General features: G+C 56.3%; 1 protein-coding gene across 1 annotated transcript in view; it reads left to right on the top strand.

Moving 5' to 3' along the window:
* BRD3 (bromodomain containing 3) overlaps nt 1-11691 on the top strand; it is a 27761-nt gene that overhangs the window by 759 nt on the left and 15311 nt on the right. Inside the window, exons 2-5 of the mRNA XM_006900554.1 lie at nt 528-667; nt 1747-1894; nt 2144-2358; nt 3870-4241. Of these exons, the coding sequence (XP_006900616.1) occupies nt 528-667; nt 1747-1894; nt 2144-2358; nt 3870-4241 (875 nt within the window). The remainder of the gene's footprint in view (nt 1-527; nt 668-1746; nt 1895-2143; nt 2359-3869; nt 4242-11691) is intronic.

An 11691-nucleotide genomic window follows, 5' to 3' on the forward strand; every position in this document is an offset into this window, starting at 1 on the left:
GATACGCCAGCCTGTCACGCAGGTGACCAGCAGGCACGGGCACCGGTGGGCAGGAGGATGGGGTGGCTGCCTCAGGTGAGGTTGAAGGAGAAGAGTCACCTCGTCCCTGGTCATCTGAGGTCTGTGGATGTCCAGGAGGCTGGGCTAGGTCTCTACCCCCGAGTCCCTCAGAGGCCCGTGCTCAAGAGTGCTGGGCCTTAGTATCAGCCCCGGGGGGTGCTCCTGTCCAGGGGCTTGTCCCTCCTCACCTAGTCAAGTGTCCAGCCCACTCCCCTGGGCTGCAGTACCGCAGATGTGTTTTGGAACCCTTGGAGGGGGCTTGATTTGACCCCAAATGTCAGCTTAGTGGTCTGTTCAGTCTCCACTCTATGCGTCCCCTAAAATGTGCCCTTCTCTCGGGAGGGACCAGGCAGACCACCAGCCCTCAGTGACCAGTCCCAGCTCCTACCCACTTGCAGAGACCACTCTGGACATTGTCCCCGTGGAGGACTTGCACCACATCTGTCACACCTCTCCAACTCTCTCCTAGGATTATCACAAAATCATTAAGAACCCGATGGACATGGGGACTATTAAGAAGAGGCTGGAGAATAATTACTACTGGAGTGCCAGTGAATGTATGCAGGACTTCAACACCATGTTTACAAATTGCTATATTTATAACAAGGTGAGACGGTGCTCATGGGAGGCCCCTGCTGCACTTGGCACAGGGTGGTTGGTGCTGAGGTATTAGGGGATGCTGAGGTCGGGCACAGGCTCCCTGCTGGGGTTCAGGCTCACTGCTGCCTGGGGAGAGGTGGCATGGGGACACGTGCTGGCCCAGCCTGGCTGATTTGTGGCCGCTCTGGACGTAGATGCTCACCCTTTATTCCCGACCCAAGAATCCCAGCGCTGCTCCTTTCAAGAGTGGTTGCCTTTCCAGGTTGCTCTGGTGGTGCAGTATTGAGTGCTCAGCTGGCAACCCAGAGGTCAGCTGTTCAAACCTACCCGTAGTTCCACAGGAGAAAGACCTTGCAATCCAGACCCATAAAGGCAGCTTAGAGGGCCCTGTTGTTGTTGTTGGTTGTTGTGTGCCATCAAGTCGGAACAACCCGTAGCTGACCCTCCAGCGAGTTTTCAGAGGCGGTTAATCTCATGGGAAGAGATTGCCTATCCTCCTGCAGAGCAGCTGGTGGATTTGAACTCTGTGCCTTCAGAATTGCAGTGCAGTTTCTTACCACCAGGCCACCAGGGCTCCCTTAGAGGGCCCTGCAGGACAGTTCTTAGGTGGAGTTGCTGTGAGTTGGAAGTGAGGTCTCTGGCCCCGGCTTGGGTAAAGGAGTCCCATTTCTTCAGATCCATGCACTTCTATAGGCCACCACGAGATGGCAGCACACGCTAGGCGTGGGATAGCATTGTCCCACCTGTGGTATCACAGTGATGATGAAAGGTACCTGGACACTGTGCCCTGAGTGTCAGGAAAGAGTGTCCACAGCACAGCTCTAGTGAGCTGTCGGGGGCTAGGGGAGCAGTGGGAGCGGGGGTAATCCATGCCAGGGTTTCACTTTTCCCAGTGGTGACAGGTAAAGATGGTTGGGAATGCAGAGTTGTTCAATAATATGAGAGCTGGCAGTCATCTTCCTCCCAGATCGTACACACAGAAAGTGGACCCCTCTGCCCAGCTTTTGCCCTCTAGACCCTTAAGGGGTCTCACAGATGTTCTCTGGATGTGGCCCTCCCTGTGTGTGACGGTGGTTCTGTCTCCAGCCCACAGATGACATAGTGCTCATGGCCCAAGCCTTAGAGAAGATCTTTCTCCAGAAAGTGGCCCAGATGCCCCAAGAGGAGGTTGAGTTACTGCCCCCTGCCCCAAAGGGCAAAGGCCGGAAGCCGGCTGCAGTGACCCAGAGTCCAGGTGAGGGGGATTCGGAGTGTGGGTGAAGGGGGCCCTGGGGCGTCTGGCCTGCCCACTGCCCATGGTCATCACCTGGGCCCAGCCTGAGCCGCTTTGCTGGCAGGTTGAAGGCCCCTCAGTGTGCCCGTCCCAGGCTCTGAGAAGCTGCCTGTCTGGACAGGGGGCCCGTGGTGGCTGCCGAGGAGGAGGTTGCGTCCGTGGGCCTGGCTGGGAGAGCCCACCTGCTTCCCCTCTCTTCTCGATCCGTAGGGACACAGCAAGTGGCGGCCGTGTCCTCCGTGTCCCCGGCAACCCCCTTCCAGAGCGTCCCTCCCGCCGTCTCCCAGACACCTGTCATTGCTGCCACCCCCGTGCCAACCATCACTGCAAACGTCACGTCGGTCCCCATCGCCCCTGCCGCCGCCCCTCCACCTCCTGCCACCCCCATCATCCCCGTGGTGCCCCCAACGCCGCCTGTCGTCAAGGTGAGTGCCTGGGCTTGGCAGGGGGACGGGTCCGGAGGGTTGGCTCAGGGCCAGGTGGGGGCTCTGCTGCCCGCCCCTCTGAAAGTGTGAACGCTCGCTCTCTGGGCACCTGCAGATGTCCCTCTGTCCTTGGTGTCGTGAGAAGGCACTGCCAGGCTGGGAAGCTGAAGGTCACACGACTGCCGAGGGAGGGGCTGACTGGGAGTGCCGGCTTCATGGCCGCGGGCCTGGCCTTCCCAGGCACTGACCCAGGGGGAGAGACGGGAGAGAGGTGTGAGGGCGTGGACAGCCCTGGTCTGTGTCCTTTAGCTGTCCCCAGGCCAACATCACCTCCTGCCTGTGCCAGTAAGGACCCAGCTTGTCTGTCCCTGTCAGCTGTGGCTTTTCATGCTGGGCTGGGCCTGCTGGTGTCTGTCCTTACGTGTGGTGTCCTCTTCCCTTGATCCCACAGCACCCCTTTGAGGCAGACAGAGTCCCCACCTTTCAGACGAGCAGCGGGCACTCAGAGGGTTAAGTGTTGCCCGAGGTAAAGAGTCTGCTCGGTGCTTCCGCCTCTGGGGCCTCCACTGCTGGCCGGCTGCCTCACAGCGCAGGCTGGCATAGGAGACGCCCCTTCTGCCCTGGGGGCCCACACCCCGGGCCGCTGCAGGCGTGCTTGGCACTGGGCACAGGTGATGTTTCTGTGGGAGCTAGCTTGGGGCCCTGCCTGCTTGGCTGGGGGCGGTTCGAGGCAGTAAGTTGCAGAGCAGCCAAGGCTGAGGTTCTGGTTTGTTCCGCGGGCCTCACCAGTCGCGGCTGCCGTGTGCTGGGGCTGACGTTGCAGCCACCCCCAGGTCCTTGCGAGGTGCTCTCGCAAAAAGCCCACCTTGTGCACACGGTAGTGTCCTTCAGCGCATCCTGCTTGCCCATAGGCCTGCTGTGGCTCCCACCGTCCTCGGGACAGTCCCAGCTCACTCTGTAGCATGTAGGGCCCCCCGACCCCCGTCCTGTTCCTGCTCCATGTCGGCTGCGGGCACTCCCGTGTGTCCATGTCCGCTTGGCCCCTGCCGCTCCAGCTGTAACAGTGCTGGCCCAGAGCAAGAAGCGTGTCCTTGCTGCTGTCCCCAAGTGACAACCTGCTCGCTGTCTACCTGGCCACTGTCCCATCTCGGTCAGGCATCGGGGCCCCGGCCTGGGGGACTCTAGGTGGTGATAAACCGTGTGCTGCAGCCCAGTAGGTGACGCGGGGTCCTTGTCCTGTGACTGCCAGTTCTGGGGGTGCAGGAGGCAGGGTCAGAGCTCAGGCTCACCAGGCCAGCCTGGATGTGTGCCCCAGTCCCCCACGACCAGCTGTGTGACCTTCGGCTAGTGGCCTGGCTCCTCCATCGAGCCCTGTTGTCTGTGGGGACATCACACTCCTCTCAGGCCCTGTGAGGCGTGACGTCTGGGGGGAGGCCATGCTCCTTGTGGGGCCCTCTCTCCTGCCCCCCCTCCCCTGTGCCCAGCCCAAATAGCCCTTTCAATTGTCACAGAAAAAGGGCGTGAAGCGGAAAGCGGACACCACCACGCCCACCACGTCTGCCATCACCGCGGGCCGGGGAGAGTCGCCCCCTCCACTGTCGGACCCCAAGCAGGCCAAGGTGGTGGCCCGGCGGGAGAGCGGCGGCCGGCCCATCAAGCCGCCAAAGAAGGACCTGGAGGACGGGGAGGTGCCGCAGCACGCGGGCAAGAAGGGCAAGCTGTCCGAGCACCTGCGCTACTGTGACAGCGTCCTCCGGGAGATGCTGTCCAAGAGGCACGCCGCCTACGCCTGGCCCTTCTACAAGCCCGTGGACGCCGAGGCCCTGGAGTTGCACGACTATCACGACATCATCAAGCACCCCATGGACCTCAGCACGGTCAAGGTGCGCATCCGGGGGGCAGGGGGTTCCGGCTCAGCGCCCAGACCAGGCAGTGGTGGCCGGTCCTGACAGCCCCTCAGGGGCCTGTGGTGTGTGCCAGGGCTGGTGCCCGCTGGGGGGACAGCGCTGAGGCTTGCGTGTGGGCGTCAGGGGCCTGGGCGAAGATGGCCTTCCATTCGGCCATGGTGGCAAAGTGGGCTGGGTTGGGGTCCACTCCCTGAAAGGGCCCCCAGCCTCCCTGTGGGAAGAGGGAGAGCTTTGCTGCTCCTGGTTAAGAGTCACAGTCACAGAATCCTGACGAGAGGTCACCAGGAGTCAGGCTAGGGTGAGTGGGACACCTGAGAGAGACACGGCGGCTTACGTCCCTGGATAGGTGCCATGGTGGCTCGGAGGTTAAGTGCTCAGCCGCCAACCCCCCCCCCCCGTAGGTCAAAGACAGGGACGAGTGCAGCCTTAGGGACACGGCAAGTTGAAAAATCAACGTGCTGCATTTTTCTTCTGTTTCTTTGTCTTCGTTCTCCTGGTTTCCTCAGGAAGCCTTGTAATGCTTTGCGGGTTCTGTGAAGCCCTGCTGAGGCCTCGCTGGCCCAGGGGTCAGGGTGCTCTGGTGTGAACCACACGCTGTCCGGCATTCTGCTCCTGTATGGTTCTGTAGCCTGGGAGTCCTGGAGGGCAGTTCAGGCCCCAAGGGAGTGGTGGACTTGTAGACTTTGGGAGGGCTCTGCTGGCAGGGGAAACCGAGACCCCGGCTCCGGTGAGAGAATGGAGAGCTGGTCCTGGTCAGCCTTTGGATGCTCAGAGCCGGACGGGGGACCCGGAGCACACACACCACCAGGCGTCTGGTGCCAGGGATCAGGCCTCGCTCATGGTGTGCTGACTTACGGGGCCTCGCCGGCCCTCGGAGCCCCGGGGCACAGGTCACTGCCCCCGCGTACCTGCGTGGGAGGAAAGGGAGGCTGAGGGAGGAAGTGCCCTGGTCAGGGCCCTCCAGCCAGTCAGGGGCACAGCGTGGCTGCTTCTGGTCAGTGAGGCCCTGCCAAGGGCTGGACTCCAGGCCAGGAGCTATGAGAAGCTGCCGTTTCCTGCCTCCACAGCCAGGCTGGTGTTACCAGAACTTTGGAGTCTAGCATTGAGGCTCTTGAAGGTTCATTCAGCTTTGTTTTGGTCAAGGAGTTCTGTGAAAAGAGCAAGGGCCACGTGGGGGTGGCCGTGGCTGACCTTTACCAACGTCACAAAGGGGAACTGTCCCTGTCCACAACATCAGTAACACAAAACCAATTCCTGTGAGGCCAGACACGGCCCCCACGCTCCAGCTCCTCTCCTACTCAACTCAGCACCAGTCGTACAGCTTTGCTGGGTCCAAACGCCGACGTGAGAGCTCGCAGACAGCGCAGAGCCACACTGGGGAGTCGAGGTTACAGCCAGGTTAGTGGCAGGATGCCGTCAGGCCGGCTTCTGGAACGTGCTCGCAGCGTTAGGCCAGTCTTACAGAGCTCAGTCCTCCCAGCGTTGGCTCCTTCCCTCCCTCCCCTCTACAGCCGTCCAGCAGCCTTGGACGGAGGCCTTAGCTGGCTCTGCGGCTCCGTCTCCTGTCAGGTCTCTGCTCCGTGGCTTGGGTGAGGGCTGCTGCTGCTGGCGGTGTAGCTGGCGCGAGAATGTCTGGTGCTGAAGCGCGTCTGCGTTCTCTTCCCGCTTCTCTTCTTTGCTCGTTGAAGGTCTGAGCTGCTGCTGGAGCTGCTCAGCTGATTGGTGAGACCGCCAGTCGTCTTGTAGACTGGTGCGACTGGCCGGTCCCCTTGAGGGTAGGCTCCCTCACCCTGTTCACATCTCCTGCTCATCCACGTGATCTTGTTTACTGGAAAGTCACGGGAGAGGTGAACTCCGCGGGTTCAGGTACCCTTGAAAGCAGAGTAAGGGGCAGAAAGGCACTGTGGTCAGTCCACTGGTCAGTCGTAACAGGTTTGGCCCAGCTTGTGGGGGAAAGGACTCGGAGGCTCCAGTCAGGTGTGGTCAAGAACCTCGCTGTCACTCTTCTCTCAGGAACCAGGGAAGCCTTGCTCACACGACCTCACGGAACAGTGCAGAAATCTGGGGGGACAGCAGGGGTCAGGCTCACACGACCTCACTGGACGGTGCAGAAATCTGGGGGGGGGACAGCAGGGGTCAGGCTCACATGACCTCACGGGACGGTGCAGAAATCTGGGGGGGGACAGCAGGAGTCAGGCTCACACGACCTCACGGGACAATGCAGAAATCTGGGGGGACAGCAGGGGTCAGGCTCACACGACCTCACGGGACAGTGCAGAAATCTGGGGGGGACAGCAGGGGGTCAGGCTCACACGACCTCACGGGACAGTGCAGAAATCTGGGGGGGACAGCGGGGGGTCAGGCTCACACGACCTCACTGGACAGTGCAGAAATCTAGGGGGGACAGCGGGGGTCAGGCTCATACAACCTCACAGGACGGTGCAGAAATCTGGGGGGGACAGCGGGGGTCAGGCTCACACGACCTCACGGGACGGTGCAGAACTGCCACGTGGGGTAAAGCAGGGGTCGGGGTCAGAAAGGAGGATCAGGGAGAGCAGACCCTAAAGGCGTGGACTGGCACGGTGGCCGTCGCAGTGGGCTTGAGGACCGGGCAGGGTCTCAGCCGTACAGAGGACTGGGATGAGTTGGAGCCGACATGAGCAGCTGCTCCCTTTTTATAATTTCGTCGACATCTGATTACCTGATTATCGCTTTCTGATTATAGTATACGATATATGGGTATAGTTTACGATCAGGTGGGAAAACTCGTTCTGTGTCGTCTGTCAAACCGGAGCTGACTCACAGCCGACTCTCCTGTTCCCAGAGCTGTGAGGTGCTCAGGAGATGCATGTCCGTTCTCACAGCTGCTGGTGGAGTCAGACTGCTTGCCACTGGGGCCTTGGGGTTGGCAGGGCAACTCCTCGCCCACCAGGCCACCGGTGCCTTTGAAGTAACTGGGCCTGTGTACCACATACTGGGAAGAATGGGGATCCCAGAACAATTAATTATGCTCATCCAAAACCTATGTCCAGACCAAGGGAGCACTGCATGGTTTAAAAGCAGGAAAGGAGTGTGTCAGGTTTCCTCCAGACCTATTCAGTCTGTACAGGGAGCACATTGTTCTAGAAGCTGGACTCTGAAAAAAAGTGTGGCATCAGGGTAGGAAGAAGACTGATGAACAGCCCGTCCGTGTTACACACGTGACACAACCTGGCTTGCTGGAAGTGAGGAGGACTTGAAGCCCTTGCTGCAGACGATCAAAGACTACAGCCTTCAATATGGATTGAATCTCAACGTCAAGAAGACAGAATTCCTCACCACCAGACTGGCAAACAACAAACATCACAGTAGATAGAGAAAAGGTTGGTATGGTCAACGACTTCGTCTTTCTTGGATCCACATCGAAGCCTATGGGACCAGCAGTCAGGAGGTCAGTAGACGTTGTGTTGGAAAAGCGTGATGTACGGGACCTCTCTGAAGTTCTGAGGAGCAGTGTTGTCAGTTTGAAGACTAAGGTGCATCTGACTCGGGCCATCATGTTTTCAGTCACTTTCTATGCATCTAAGAGCTGGACAGTGAAGAAGGATGGCAGAAGAAGAATCGATGCCTTTGACATGTCGTGTTGGAAGAGAGTACTGAACGTTCCATGGACGACCAGAAGAACAGACATGTCTTGGAGAGGGTGCAGCCGGAGTGCTCCTTGGAGGCAAAGACGATAAAGTTTCACCTCACATCATTTGGGCATATTGCTAGGAGAGGCTGTTTATTGGGAAGGGAGTCAGTGAAAGAGGAAGACAGTGAAATTGTTTGAGACAGGGATGCAGCGGTGGGCTCGAGTGTGTTGGTGATGATGAGAATGGCAAAAGACAGAACAGGTTATGGGGACACTGTGAGTCATACTCAGCGCCACCTAACGACAGCGTACACCAAGCAACAGCTTAGTGGGACATCATCTTCCCAGGAGCAACTGGTGGTTAAAACTACCACCTTGACAGTGATGGTGAAAATTCGAATTCTCAACCAGAAAAAACCATTGACAGTCCCAGAGAAAAATGAGACCGGTTCCACTTCTGAAAAAGAGGAAGAGGATGAAAATACTAGCAAAAACTGTGAAAATCCTGGGAATGCAAGTTCCCAAGATGATACACTTGTACAGTGAATTAGCAGAAAAGCCCAAACCCATTTAGGTAAGGGGAACAACCAAATCGGTAGATTTTTTTTTCTTAAAAAAATAAAAAATAAGGTTACACTTACATTTCAAAATTTAGTGTCTGTTTTGTGATTTATGTTAACTTTTTTTTGTTTTTTTACCTTTTGGATAAAAATGACTATGTGGAAGGAAGTCTTAATATCAGAGTGAATAAATATGTTCTGTAATGCAAAAAAAAAACAAAAAACCCCACCACCTTTCCATTTGCAGTCAGGTGCTAACTGCTGTACCACCAGGGCCCAGCCCATCTCTTCCAAGTGGGCCTTGGAGACTGTGAGGTACTGAAGGTAAAAGGAAGACTCTGCCGCCGGCACAGCGTTGATTTTAGAAGCTGAGCCTTGTACTCGTGTTTGCACTGCACCTGACGCCAAGTCTTCCCGTCGACATCACGGACTCTCTGGAGTCTGAAGTCTGGACTGAGCGTTCCTGTGAGACTCTGGAGTGGAGATTCCACTTCCCGTCATCTGCATAGACTCAGGGAGAGGGACATCCAGGTGACCAGCCGGACTCTGCGGGTAGCTTCTGGAAGATTTTACCCTACCTTGTCTCGAGCCCTCGCACCCCGAGTCGTGATCTCATCTGAACGTGTCCACCAGGGACACTTGTCACCAGGAGTGACCTCCTAGAGAATAGTCTTATTGTCTCACTTGAGTCCATCCGGCAGGGGCACTGCTGTAACCCCGACAGTGTTCCTTCCGTGGGGCCGACCTTGCACCATCTCTGCAGATTCCCGTCAGTGGCCGGGATGTCACACTGCCCTCGGGAAGGGACTGTCTTCTCATCCCCACTTCAGCTGTCACACAGCAGTGAGGCTGAGACCTTCCCTCCAATGCAGACTCCCGGTCAGACCCTGCACTTCCCCACTCGCTGTTCCTGAAGCAAACAGGATGTTACGGAGAAACGCTGCTTCAGCTGCTCACCTGCAGCCAGAAGACTGATCTTGGAGGCAGATTGGGTTGGGAACAGCAGAAGTGTCACTACATACCTGAGCGCCGGGGGTAGACTCTGTCTCAGCAAGGAAGGTGCTGAGGAGCTATCTGTGGGCTAGGTTAAAGGGAGGGGAAGAGCTCGTGTTTATTCAGGCACTTTTATGAGGGAAGGTGGGAGAGGTTATGGGAATCGGGCGCGCACAGCTGGCCTCTGAGCTGGGTCTCACCCGTTAACTGCCGTGTCATCACAGCACCTTCTCTCAAGGCGCGTCCCTCTGGCCGGTGCTTGGTCCTCATGCCCTTCAGGGCGGCTGCCCTCCTCCCTGGCACACACTGAACCACTGCCCAGAGCACTGTGTTGGTGGTGAACCGAGTCTGTTGAGGGTACTTCACAGTCAGCAGGGACGGGGGACGTCTTTGCTGGGGGATCACTTTCCCCCCTTGTTTTGTTTTTTTTTTTTCCCCCCTTGTTTTTGAGTTGGAACTGACCTGTCGATGACCCTCCAGTGAGTTTTCAGAGGCAGATAGTCACACTGGAGGAGACTGCCCATCTTTCTCCCATAGAGGAGCTGGGGGATTCGAGGAGCTGGGGGATTCGAACTACATGCCTTGGGGATTGCAGCATAGCTTCTTACCAGTAGACCACCAGAGCTCCCCTTACCCTAGTTCATAGAAGTTGAGCAAGGCTTTGAGAGCAGAAAATGTGGTCCTTAACTTGTCGCTACTGGTCTTGACCTGTGCGCTCCCAGAGATGGCTGTAGGTTGGCCAACCCCGGGGGTTACCGGGACAGCTGAGACAGATTCTTTTTTTTTTTTTGGTACTGGTACAATGACAGACACATAGATCAATGGAATAGAATTGAGAACCTGGAAATCAGCCCATCTATCTATGGCCAACTGATTTTTGACAAGGAGATGAAATCAGTTAAGTGGGGAAACGACAGCCTTTTTAACAAATGGTGCTGGCAAAATTGGAAAAATATCTGCAGAAGACTCAAGCAAGACCCACACCTCACTCCATATACAAAAACCCAACTCAAGGTGGATCATGGATCGAGGACTAAAACCAAGGACTATAACCGTCATTAAAGAAAAGCTTGGAAGAACTCTAGTAGTCCTAATCCACAACATAAATAGTCTTCCAAGTATCCTGAAAAATCTACAACCAGGAGAAGATAAAACAGATGAATGGGACCTGAGACGGATTCTTAACAGCTGTACTTGATCGTTTCCTTGTCCTGCCTGCACTGTGCGGAGAACTTGGCCTCCAGGCTCACTGTCCAAGTGTCTGTCCACCCACAGTGCTGACGGGACCTTATTCTGGGAGGTCTCCGTCATCTCCTGTATCTGTTCTCTAGAGTAGTCGAATGCTGGGGAAGCTTCTGCACCGAACAAGGCCAGAAAGGGTCTCCTTGTGACGTTGTAAAGAGGCTGCACTGATTTCTAGGAGAGTTCCCCAACGCCTGGCTCCCTGGCCCTGGAGCTCAACTTGGTGAGAAATCTTCTTGAGAATCCAATTCATCCTCTCAACTCTCCTTGAACGCTGAGGATGTTCAACAGTGTGAAGCTTGTAGGTGATGCCGGAGCTGTGGAAAACCCTGAGGGTTACGTTGGCGATAAGTGCAGGTCCCTAGTAAATAAACTTGGAACCTCAAATCAGAGAATGATCCCCTTAAACGATGATTTAGGGGGGCTCCAGTGGACTGTAGTCTTCAGTACAGATTGAAGCTCAACATCAAGAAAACAGATTCTCACCACTGGGCCAGTTGGCAGCATCATGATAACTGGAGAAAATATTGACGTTGTTAACAGTGACAGTCCCACGGTCAGCACTCCTGGCACCAGCAGACAGGAAATCAAGAGATGAGTTGCCTTGGGAAAATCTGTCAGTACTGAGAAGCAATGAGACTAAGGTGCACCTGATTCAGGCCATGGTCTTCGCAATTATCTGCTGTGCATCAGAGAGCTGGACAGTGACTGAGGATGACAGAAGAATTGATGCCTTTGAGTTGTGGTGCTGGAGAAGAGTCTTGAACATACTGTGGACTGCCAAGAAAACAGCTAGGTCTGTCTAGGAGAGGGTGAAAGCAAGTTTCTCCTTGGAGACTAGGATTTTGAAGCTCCATCTCACATACTTTGGGCATGTGGCCGGGGGGACTGGTCCTTGGAGAGGGACATCATGCTCAGAAGGGTGGAGGGACAGTGCAGGAGAGGAAGACCTCGGATGGGATTATCATAGTGACTGGGGCGATGGGGGTTGGTGTGTCGGAGTCAGTGAGACTCAGGA

This window comes from Elephantulus edwardii, unplaced genomic scaffold (genome assembly GCF_000299155.1).
Source record: "Elephantulus edwardii isolate Elephantulus edwardi_28Jun2011 unplaced genomic scaffold, EleEdw1.0 scaffold00289, whole genome shotgun sequence".
In the NCBI taxonomy this organism is placed as follows: domain Eukaryota; kingdom Metazoa; phylum Chordata; class Mammalia; order Macroscelidea; family Macroscelididae; genus Elephantulus; species Elephantulus edwardii.